Source organism: Typopeltis vanoorti, chromosome 9 (assembly GCF_054136105.1).
Source record: "Typopeltis vanoorti isolate ZY-2024b chromosome 9, IOZ_Tvanoo_1.0, whole genome shotgun sequence".
In the NCBI taxonomy this organism is placed as follows: Eukaryota; Metazoa; Arthropoda; class Arachnida; order Uropygi; family Thelyphonidae; genus Typopeltis; species Typopeltis vanoorti.
The window spans coordinates 24,924,955-24,937,038 of record NC_143557.1 but is presented as its reverse complement, the minus strand read 5'-3'; the positions used below and the strand labels follow the sequence as shown (position 1 = coordinate 24,937,038).

General features: G+C 34.4%; 1 protein-coding gene across 1 annotated transcript in view; it reads right to left on the bottom strand.

The window, feature by feature from the left end:
• The window catches only part of Shmt (serine hydroxymethyl transferase), a 103,058-nt gene that overhangs the window by 60,709 nt on the left and 30,265 nt on the right, over positions 1 to 12,084 (bottom strand). The window contains exon 2 of the mRNA XM_090397325.1: positions 2,731 to 2,936. Within this exon, the coding sequence (XP_090253451.1) occupies positions 2,731 to 2,915 (185 nt within the window). The 5' untranslated portion in view covers positions 2,916 to 2,936. The remainder of the gene's footprint in view (positions 1 to 2,730; positions 2,937 to 12,084) is intronic.

The following is a 12,084-nucleotide window of genomic DNA, read 5'->3' as shown; positions in this document are numbered from 1 at the left end:
TGATCCCCCCCCCCCCTTTCCAGATGTCCACAGGTCACACCAAATGGCAAACACAGTAGTAGGACATTGGATCCCAGTGATGATGATGGTCTGGAAGAAAGGATGGTCAAAAAGACTTAGGAGAAGTACAGCGAAGAATATGGGAAGAAAAGAAAAGAAAATGATTAAGAATGAAAAGGACCGTTACCATCACTGTGAGATCTCCTCCACCATGAACAGGGTCCCATAGGGGTGATACTGGGGTGAGCAACTAATATGCATTCTAGTGATGCACTACTTTAGTCATATACAAGTGGCAGGAGAATTTTAAATATACGAATGCGTTTGTGTTTGCAGCTCAGCAGATTCAATTTGTCTAAAAATTAGTGGGGGTCAGAAAACCATGGTTGCCTAAAAATTACACTGTAGCAAAAAAAGAAATGGAGGATGCATAACACATTCAGGTAAAATAAAAAGGATAAAGAAGGAGGAATACTAGTAATTATAGCAGAAGATTAAACCTTCTCAGAGGAGAAAACTAGGATAGAAATAAAGGAAGACATGGCATTGGAAGTCTGTGGAGCAAAGTGGGGAAGCACAGAGAAGGTGATGTAAAGTGTTTAAGCATATTAGCTTAGTTAGTGCAAGATGGGTAATCATTATTGGAAATTTTAATTATAGCATATATACTGGAAAGAAGAATCAATTTTTTTTTTTTCTGGAACTTATCAGAGATGATTATCATAGGTGGCATGTAATGTAGGAAACAAAGAGAGATAGAGTCCTGACTAGATAATATTATTATTATTATTATTATTCCTGATACCTCCAAGGAGTCCGAAGACTCATCGCGGGAGGACATCTTCAACTGTCTCTACACCTTACCTCTACTACGAATCAACGCCATCTACCGCCCACCTCCAACACCACCACAACTTAGTAATTTTTGTCTGTAAATTGCGTGTGTTCTGAAGGGCCGATTTGTATGTATGCGGGATGAAAAACCCGAGTTTCCGGGAGAAAAAACCCTGCTACCTCCGTATGAGATCGGCTAACTCACATATACTGCATCAGAAAATACTGTGGACAAGATAGGATGTCAGCTTTACCTCCAACAGGGAAGGCTGATTACAATCCTTACTTGGGAAAGTCAGTATAGGAATGTGTAAAGTAAAAAGAGATATATAGGTATCATTTGAGCATTCCCAAATTATCATTATTATTCAGCAGTCATCAGAACACCAGTTAAGTGCTTATCTCATCTCCTTCCTTATTACACCTCATTTTGCATTCTTCTTAATATACTTCTTATTGTGAAGGTAGCTTGAATAATGATGATCACTAAATTATTAATATAACTTTGCCAGTATTGCCAAGATATTAAACTATCATGATAATGTCAACAAAATCTCTTGTACAAAAATTGTAACCAGGGATATGTGTAAAATAAGTTGTGTTAAGAGATGTCTGAAAGACAGTTTCAGATGGCTGAAAATACTTAGAGAGATAGTTAAACAATACTTGAAGTTAGAAACAAGGAAATATGGCTAAGATTAGGAATACAATTAGGATAGAAAGAGTGAAAATGAAATGGATAAATAAAAGGCATCAAACAAGAGCTGGCGTGTGCGGTAAAATAGTAGCCATGAAAGTATAAAAGAAAATGTAGACTATGAAGAATATAAAATGCAAGCCAGGAAATGTCTAGTATGGAAAGATAAATTAGAATAGGAGAAAAGACTAACAGCAAGCAAAAAAGAATCCAAAAAAGGTTTTGTTAGATGGCCAACAAGAAAAGAAATGATCATGGGAGAAAGCTTTGTTGGAAGAAGCTAGTAATCATGTAACTAGTGCAAGAGATAATGAACTATGCAGTAAATTCAAAGCAAGGAGGAAAGAGCTGTGGAATTAGAAGTGAGTAAACTTGTGGCATTTAGAACATTAAATCTAAATGCTAAAATTTCCCCCACACATTTTAATAACTTATGCAAGGCGAGAGACTTGTTGAGACCACTAGTTGAGAGAGAGAGACCGATTAAGTGAGCAATATTTGAAAGGAGAAGAGTAACATATTCAGAAACCACAGAGCTCCATACTTACTCCACTGCTGTTCAACCATATATAAATGACAGTCGGAATGGTTTGGGGAAAGATGTGCAGATTCCCCCCGCCCCAATAATGCAGAAATGGAGAGAGTTACTAGATATGCTTTAGCCCTTCAGGAGGAGGAGGACCTAATATGGAAGTTCTAGAAAGGGTGATATGGAATGCAGGTTATGCAGATAGATTGAGGGATGTAAATCACAGGGTTCTAATAGAAATATGAGTAAAAGGAGTTACAGTATATAGCTGAGACATATATTTTGAGAAGAGCTTACTAGATAGGTATTGGAGGAATTCTTCAGAATGGAAGTATTAAGAACAAGAGGCCATCCCTGAAACCTGCATAAAATGTGCTAACTAGAAGCATAATGAATATGCTTTTTTTTGGTGATGCACTCCAAAATTGCATCACCAAAAAGTGTCAGGGGTGCAAAGACTGTGAACATGTTTAAGGTATAGCATAACAAAAGTGACAGTCGAGATGAATTTCCCAAAGTGAGTCATTTGATTCTATCGAATATGTTGTAATAATAATAATGTTAGCTATGTGAACTTATAAACATCCAGATAATGGGGATAGGTGGGGGGGGGGGTGCATATTTAATAAAAAATTACAAAATTTCAGTTTACATAAACTCAAATCATTACCTCACTCCTGGATATCCTTCTGAATATTTATTATGCAAACATGTACTTAAGGCATGGAGAACAGCTCTACTGGTAAAATTTTCTGAAGCAATCATCTCCACACATCTGACTTGTCTGTTTTTCTCCTTTTGGATGATCTTAAATAGTTCAGGATCATTATTATCCAATGTTTGATTAAATTCCATTATTTTATCGAATAAGATGTCCTAAAGCATAGAATCGAACTATAAGATTAGTGCATATTATAAAATTAGTGTGTGCCTCACATACATTAATTTGTATGGGAGGTGTACACTAATCAAAGATGTTTCATCATTGTTTCAAAACTTGACTGAAGACATCCATCCAATAAATCTAAAAATTTTTACATTTAAGGAACATATATATTTATTTTTGAAAGAAATATGTTAACTGCTATCATTTCAATTAAATTTTTGACAAAGTTTAATAATTATTCAAAACTCTAACTGCATCCCAGATTATAGTTAGTTGTTTTAGGCTAACATGAACAACTGAAAGATCAGTGGTGGCTCATGGCTTGAAAATGTGGGGGTGCTGCAACTTTCAAAATATACATACACACTGTAAGTACAGTGTTATACGTGTTTGGATAAAATATCAAAATTATGGTAAAAAATTGTAAAAAAATTAAACATGAAACAATATTGTTTATTATCAATAAAATTATACAGTTTAGTATAAACTGTATAATTATTAATAATAAAATATAAATATTAATAATCAAAATTATTTAAAAATAAAATCCATTATATCATAACCCCAATAATGTTCTAAAATAAAAACTATAACAAATGTTATGTCTTTAATTATAATGTCCAAACATTTAAAGATACAGAGTAAACATGATAAGCACTATGAACACTATACTAATAGTTTTATCGATGTACATTCGATAAAACTATAACAAATGTTACATCTTTAATTATAATGTCCAAATATTTAAAGAGACGGAGTAAACATGATAAGCACTATGAACACTCTACTACTGGCACAAACTGCATATAGACAACAGTATAACTGTACGACGGACAGTGCCGCATGACGTGCATATGCTTGCGCATAGCAATATGCCACTGTGGTAAACAGTGCTACTAATATCCTTCTTCCTCCTAAGCGCAACAAGATGGATTTTTATTATTTTTTATACAAAATAAGAGAATTGTATAGGATTATTGATGATAAAATTAAATGTTACAAGCAAATATAAATAAATTAATAAATATATTTATATATCGAGAAAAATTGAGGGTGCTGCAGTTCCACAGTGCCTATGCATGAGCTGCCCCTGTGAAAGATAATGATTTTCAGTTATTCACATTAACTCAGTGAACACTATGCACACATGTAAAAATCTGTAAATAATAAATAATGTAAATACATAATAAGTCATGGGGGGACCATCACAGGCTAAATCACAAAAGTAAGAGCTCTTTGACTGTATTCCAAAATTGGTAGTCAATTTAAGTTGTGTTTTTCAAATTTTTGGAATATGCATCAGTTTATAATTGGTTTCCATTATTTTTTACATATTTCTTTTTCTGTAGTGAATTAGAATAGCAGAAATCACAAGTTAAAAACACATAAAAATTTTATTTGAATTATAAAACATTTTTCTAAATTTCACATGCCACCTGAGCAATGATGCCAATCATATATGAATGTTCAGAAAGCTATGTAAAGTGAATCTGACATAAGTAATGATTAGTATCTAAAACACCAGTTTATAAATTTTAATAAACACAGAGAACAAAAAAAAAGACTATATACAGGCCTCAAGAGATGCTAAGTACAGAAACTAAAAACAAACAGGGAGAAGTTCAAGTCAGTGCAATGGAACAAGACAATTTATGTTCTTTCAATTTACTCACAATATAGAAACAATTTTTTTTCACACAATTTTCAAATGTTTGTTTGCACTGAAAATTATCATGTTAAATATTTGTCATTTTTAATAACATTTATTGAAATAAATGTGACCTTTCGCTTTCTTTCCTTGCAAAATACCATTACATGGATTATCACACTTCAGTTTTAGAAACGATTTATATTTATATATGTGTGTGTGAACAATAAATTATGTTAAATTGCATTACTTGCAGTGGCGTAGCTAGAGCTTTTGCCGCAATGGACGGTCCCTGAGCTTGCCGTCCCTCTCAATAAACACCAAAAAGTCAGAATGACGTATAATATAATAGGGGCTCCGCAGAAATATTATTACATCGACAGGCCCTAAAATCCTGTCGATGGCCTTAGTTATATGAGAAATTAGAAGAAAGAAAAGAAGGGGGAAAAAAACGTTTTCGCAAATGTGTACTGTGCGGTGCCGTGGTATGAGCAATTATATTAAAGCAATCGCCGTGCCATGCGTTTTATTGTTTTATTTTTAAGAATTTGAATAATAGTATGATAGAGAAATGTAACAAATATTTTGTTATATTTAAACTAATTATTAATTAAGTAACAAAAGAAAAATAAAATTGTCTCACGTGAACATCCCAAAAAAAGTGGCACCCGGGGTGGACCGCCTAGCTACGCTACTGATTACTCGGTTTCCGATTGTGAGACTCTTTTAATATCAAAAATTTATATCCAATAATATTTCAGGGTATATCAGGGACTTTTGCGCCTTCGTCTTGTGCTTAAAATTGGAACAAATGTTTTTTTTTTTTTTTTTTTTCTGTAGGATGCACATTACTATAATAGACTATACGGACTGATTAAATTTTATGCTAATTTTTAAACTTTTCAACTGCATCCCCTCCCCTCCTCATCTACTGGAAATGAATTACATAACTATTTACTCTGCCTAATTTCCACTGGTTTGAAAATTTTCACAAACAGCATTCAAAATCTTTTGCCGTTTTAACAAAAGAAATAAAGCAATAATCAGGGGCGTACTTGCACTTTTCCCGAGGTGGGCAGGGCTCGAGGTATTTCTCGAGGTAATTCCGAACTATTTCTTTGCAATCTAAAAGCAGCCATCTGCTGAAATTATTCTAAGTTTTAGAAACATTATGCTATATTTTACCATATAAAAACTGTTTTTATTTATGACACAAAAAAGAAAGTTCATTTTTTTTATTTTTCTTAAAAAAAAAATTCTAAATATTACTGCTTCTGCTGGTTGCTATTTCTGAAATAATTTACGTTTAAAAATACTCGATAATAATCTGCTTGGCTTGGGGAAAGGCTAAAGGCTTACATTACTCTTGCTGCTATTGAGAAAGAAAAGAGAACCCTTCTCCAGAAGTCACACGAAAGTGCAGAATACATCAGCAATGTTTTATTTGTTTTCAATTGTTGATTATTAAGCCCTTAGGCAGGCTGCCTCTCCCTGTCGACGGCACTGTTGATAATCAACCCAAGGCGCTCGTTTAGCCATATTGCAGTAGGCGCTGTGAACTGTTAACGTAGCAAATGCGGAAAGAAGTTTTTCCAAGCTTAAACTGGTTAAAAATTATCAGCGAACAGCAATGACCCAAGAAAGATTGGTTGGTCTAGCAACTATATCGATAGAGGCGGACATAGTTTATCATTTAAATTTAGAAGAGCTTATAAGCAGTTTTATTTTGCGATATCCCCATAGAGCAAACATTTAATTAATATTATTATGTAATCGTTTTGCATTTATAAATGTAATTTATTAATTACATTTATTAATAACTCTTGTAATAAAAACAAAATAGTAACTGGAGATTTTTCTTATATTTTTGTCTTATAATCCATCAGAGGCAATGTTTAATTGTTTGCCTCAGGGCGCGATCTAATCTGGCGACGCCCCTGATTATCAGACATCCAAAACCGAAATACTGATATTTCTTTTACAGGCTGATACAGTATTTATGTTAAAATAATTCTTTCTTAATTTATAATTTCCACAGTTTCATTTTTATTATCGAAAAATTATACATTAATCTTGGGAGAAAAAAAAGGATTTGAATTCTTAAAAAAAAAAAAAAAGCGTACACGTGTGAGGGTTATACACCTATTCAACCTGCAGACATTTTAGAGAATTTATTTTCAAAATCGTTCCCAAGACAATTGTTACAAACGCAAAAATCAGTTAGGGAACATGCTCATACATTTTAGTGTAAAACAGTAGCAAAAGTATAATTATTTCAACAATGCCATGTATCTAAACTAGAGGAAATTGTCTTTTTAAAATGTGCAGTGATTTCTTCTTTGTACTACAAGGAAAAAAAAAACATAATAATAGTAAGGGGGGGGGGAAATACATAGTATTTTCTTTTTCATTAGGTGAAGTTACAATGTTCTTTCTTTGTGTTTTGAAAGGAAAGTGCACATGATTATTTTCTTGTTATTTTTGCCAACAGAACATCTGATATAATTACAAGAGTAGCATTTTACCGTTTTTCTCCCACACGAGAAAAAAAATAAGGCAATAATAATATTGTTGAATCTATCGAACTTAATTGTAGTGTAGTTGCAACCTTCATGACCTCTTGACTTGAAAAACATTGAAAACGAAACAGACTATTATTGTTGTTGTTATTTGTAGAGCGAGGATTTCATTAATATTTTTTATTTTTAACCATAAAATATATGATGAAATTATCTGAGACATTTCCTATACGGAATTGTTTCAATTTTATGTTCGTTTTATCCAGTTACCTGCCGCCACGACTGCCCATAGTAACTGAATTATAAATATCTACTTTTTTATTCTTTCGTATTTCATACTTTTCGCAGTGTGTACTTCACATTTCAGTATTAGAAATCTACAACTACATTTTAGTCGTCGAGAAATGAATTGAAATAATTATTCTATGTCCATACTATTTCTTTGCTATTTGATTATTCCAACCTACTTTCTATTCTTTCTGAGTCTCAGTATTCAGTAATAAGTTGTTTGGGGAATAGCGATAATCTAAAATTGTAATTTTTACTAATACATTACCTGTTATTGTTCGTACGTAAAAAGTCTTATGTCATGAACATTAGATATGAAGGTTATATTAGTTTCTGATCTTAAAAAAATGAAGAAAGGAAGCTGAAATGCATAAAATAATTTTTCTGCACTTCTGAATCTTATTTTTCCCTTTTGAATATGTCATGACATTTTTTTTACTTTGCTGTTTTGTAATAAAACATATTATTAGTGCTACTTTGAAAATTTCTAATCTGTGGCACACACACTGCTATAAAAATTTAATCTTCTTCTTCTACGCGTTATTCCCGCTTCCTATGCAGGGTCCGCGTGTTACTTAGATACGACTTCTTGTTAGTACTACTCCCAACCGACCCGTCGCCTGGTCTGCCGCTGGGGGGGGGGGGGTATTTTTTTTGACTGTAGAGGCGTATGTTCACGAGGCCGGTTTGCCTGCTTGCGGGATGAAAAACGCCAGATAAACTGGCGGAAAAAACCCTACTGACCACGCCCAAGACCGGCTAACTTGGCTATGCCTGAGGAAGATCCTCAAATTCCTCACGTCTACAACGGGAATCGAACCTGGGTCACTCCTTCCCCAGGCATATGGTTGCGAAGCGCAAAGCCACTAGGCTAACCGCGCGGTGCTATAAAAATTTAATAGTTTTACTAATTTTTAAAAATTTAATAGTTTTTTCCCCGTCATCAGTACTCTAGCGGTGGGGAAAAAAATATTAATGTCATTATTATTATTTATTTTTGTTTATTTTTATTTATTTATTATTGTTTTTATTATTATTTGGTGAAATAACTTAGTTTTCAATTGTAGCATGCTTACCCGATTGATAAAAGTTGATATTTCATGAAAAACAGAATTTGAGTATTATGAGATAACATGAACATCTTCTGTTGAGGTTACTCTAAGTATTTGGAAAATTGCTTGTTCTAATAGTAATTGTTTTACTTTCTTTTCCATTAGAAATAAAAATTTTATAATAAGAGTAATAGTTAATCTTATTTTATTCGTTCTTCTTTGAGTGAATGAGAATAATAAATATTATATTGTATGCTGGCCTGGTTGGCCGAGTGGTTAGCGTATCCGTTCTCCAGCAAAAGGCTGAGGGTTCGAATCCCACCGTGGGCATGGATGATTGTGAAAATACTAATGGTTGACGGTAGAGAGCATTGTTGTAGTTGGTGGATTCTGAGTGGTGGAGACAGAGAGTTGTAGAGTAGGTGCCCTCCCTCGATGAGTCTTTAGACTCCCTGGAGGTGTCAGATAATAATATTGTTATCACTATGCTGTTATTACAGAATACAATTTACATTACGATAACACAATAAATTTTCTTATATAAATTGATATGTACATGAAGAGTCCATTTATCCCACTTTTAGTAAAATATTACTACTACTACTAACAATATTAACGCTATGTTCCATATGCTGAAAGTGGGCATATTTCTTGTTTGATCTTTCAAGTAATGGAAAACTTGAAACTTTGTGTGTGCTAGGACGAACAGCGGAAACCCTTCCAAGTGTTAACTTTTGCATTTACCACTTGTGCAAAACTGAGGATTTCACAGCCCATCCAGAAAACTTTGCTCTGTAAGAACTGTGACCATGAAACTTTTTTTTTTATAAACGCCGTTTCTAAAACAACAGAAAAAGTATCTCAATTTCTTTCCTTTTTAGAAATTATGGATCTTCTCTATGCAGAACAAACAAATCAGCTGGCATGCGTTTCACAGATATGAGATAGGTGGTCCATAATGAATGCCTCTAAACAGATGTGAAGAGAGTGAAACAATTTCCTTCTGTTATAAAACCTATGTAGTACTATGAGAACCTTCGTTACGGGTTCTCAACTGAAAATCAGCTAGACAATTTCATACTGAGATGATAGTTTTCCCTACCAGGAAGTCACGTTTTTCAGCAAAGAGGCCAAACATTAACGGGAAAATATCAGACACACAATGTACTTGCCTCAGAGTTTTTCTGCCATAATTCCAATCAAAATCACGGCCTTGGTCGACTCAATCCTTTTCCTGATTGAAACAACTAAACTTGAGGACCCAAATGGAGATGGTCGTTGTTGTTGTTTTTTTACTAAGCAGCTGCAAATTAGAATCCTCATATTAGCACGAATGCTTATGAAAATATTTAGGTGGATAGATGAATTTGGTTCTGTAAATAACACAGCAAGGCCATCACCCAGTTTATTGGAGAAATGAAAAAAAAAACATTTGGTCTTATCTCTGATGTTAATTATCCTACATCTAGCATTAACGTTTATAGATTTCCAAACTTTTGCGGTTGTGAACAAAAAGAAAAAAAAAAAAGTATCTGCACCTAGAAGGCATGTGTCCCCCTATTTTTATTTTATTCCCTCAAAAAAGACACTATTAGCCACTTCGAGAGGAACAATATATTATTCTGTGTGTTATTGTATAAAAACAACTTAAATTCCTCTTCAAGAGGAACTGGAATGAGTACAGTCAGACATCTCTCTATCAATATTTGTAATCTGGAAAAGGACTTGTTTTGATGACCCTGAAAGCAGAGGCGTAGCTAAGGAGGGGCGGGGGGAATCACGCCAGCTGTGAACGCAAGGCGAACGAGGTAGTGCTCGGGAGGACCGATCGCTACTTCGTTTGCCCGAGCCGAGCCAGAGGAGATCACGGGTATCATGTATTGGCGATCACTGCAGATGTTCAGTCATAGATCGTATGCAATGCGTAGTGTCTATTCTCAAATCGTCTAGTCAACTCGCCCCTACCCCCAAGATTATATCCTGAGCGCGTCGCTGGTTAGATTAGTAACATATTGGGAACCAAATGCAAAAAAGCTAGACTAGCGGGAAAGGGAGGAATGAACAGATTCCTCCACTGAAATATCTTAATCGCAATAAGCTCAAGCTTAATGCGAAAAAGTAAATTCCACATTCAACACAACTGTGGCTTATAAAATGCCAATTATTTTTTTTAACGTTGTGTCGTGTCTTCTATTTCTATACTACTTATGATTAGCGGTCACATAAGGTGGGAATATCCTATAGCTCTCGGGAATCACGCCCACTGTGAAGGCAAGGCGAACGAGGTAGTGCTCGGGAGGACCGAGCGCTACTTCGTTTGCCCGAGTCGGGCCAGAGAATCAATCACTACGCGGAAGTCCCTCCTTAACAAAGTCAAGATGTCTCTCTTAAAGTTGTGTATCACTGTTCATTCACTCCTGATTTGCTGTTCGACCAACTTTACCAAGACACCACACCAGAAATGCTAATTAGGCTATAATTTTTTTTCTGCTCAATGCAGGAGAAGATGCATATTTGTCCTTCGGTCCGAAAGAATTTGGTTCTAATCAAAAGTCGAGAGATAAATTTTATGAGTTCTTCAATTAAAAGCAGGTAAATCAGTAACATGGGGGGGGGGGTGTTTCCCCTCACGTCACCCATTCGGGTTTTTCTTTGGCTTATTCTCCTGCAGAATCGACGACAAATCGGTCACCTCACTGACAGGCAAAATATAATACGTCACTCATCTGAGAAACAGTTTTGTTTTTGTTTTTTCATTTAACTTAACAATTAAACAATTAATTTATCAGTTAAACAAATCTTGAGGATAAAAAAAAATCCAACTTTTAAACGCCACGTTCATTTAATACAAACTCAATATCATCAGAATATTGTTTTTAATGAAATATTTTACCTATTTCCCACGTTAAATTAACAAGTAGGAGAGGTCACAGTTCCAGACCATATAAAATATCTATTGGCCAGTCAAGTTATGAACATCAAAGATAATACGATCTATGTAACATTTCTTCTTAACCTTGACCTTCAGATAATAGCTCTTCGAATGGGAGAAAAACATACGATCACATGACACAATTCTATTACTTTTATCTTTCTTTACAAAATGTTCGTGCAAAGTTCTTCACGTTATGTTATGAAAGAAATGTGTGTGTATGTATAAGAAACCTTTAAATTCTGATAAGGACAGTCATGCTTGCATATATTGTATACATATTTAATTTTATCTCGTACAAGGTAACTTATGTAACCTGAGCTGTTGAAGTGTTCATTAATACTGCTATAACTAGCTGTACACTTATACGAGCACAAGTAGTCTTTTTCACTCATAACATGTTTTGCACTCTTATCTTATTGTTTGATTTACACCCCCCCCCCCCCTCACAAACAAACGGAAATGCACTCATTTTAAATTTAAGGAAAATATCTGTATGTATAACAAATTAAAGAAAATAAAAATACGTAAATACTCTAAGCGAGTTTTCATTCGCCAATGGGAGTAAGCAGAGCTCTTTTACAGCAAACTTTTGGAAATCATAAGGAGAGACAGGTCTCCTCCACACAGCTGAACTCATGGCTATCAAAGAGAGAGAATAATACAGACAACTCTCACTATCCCCGTGATCCTAAACTC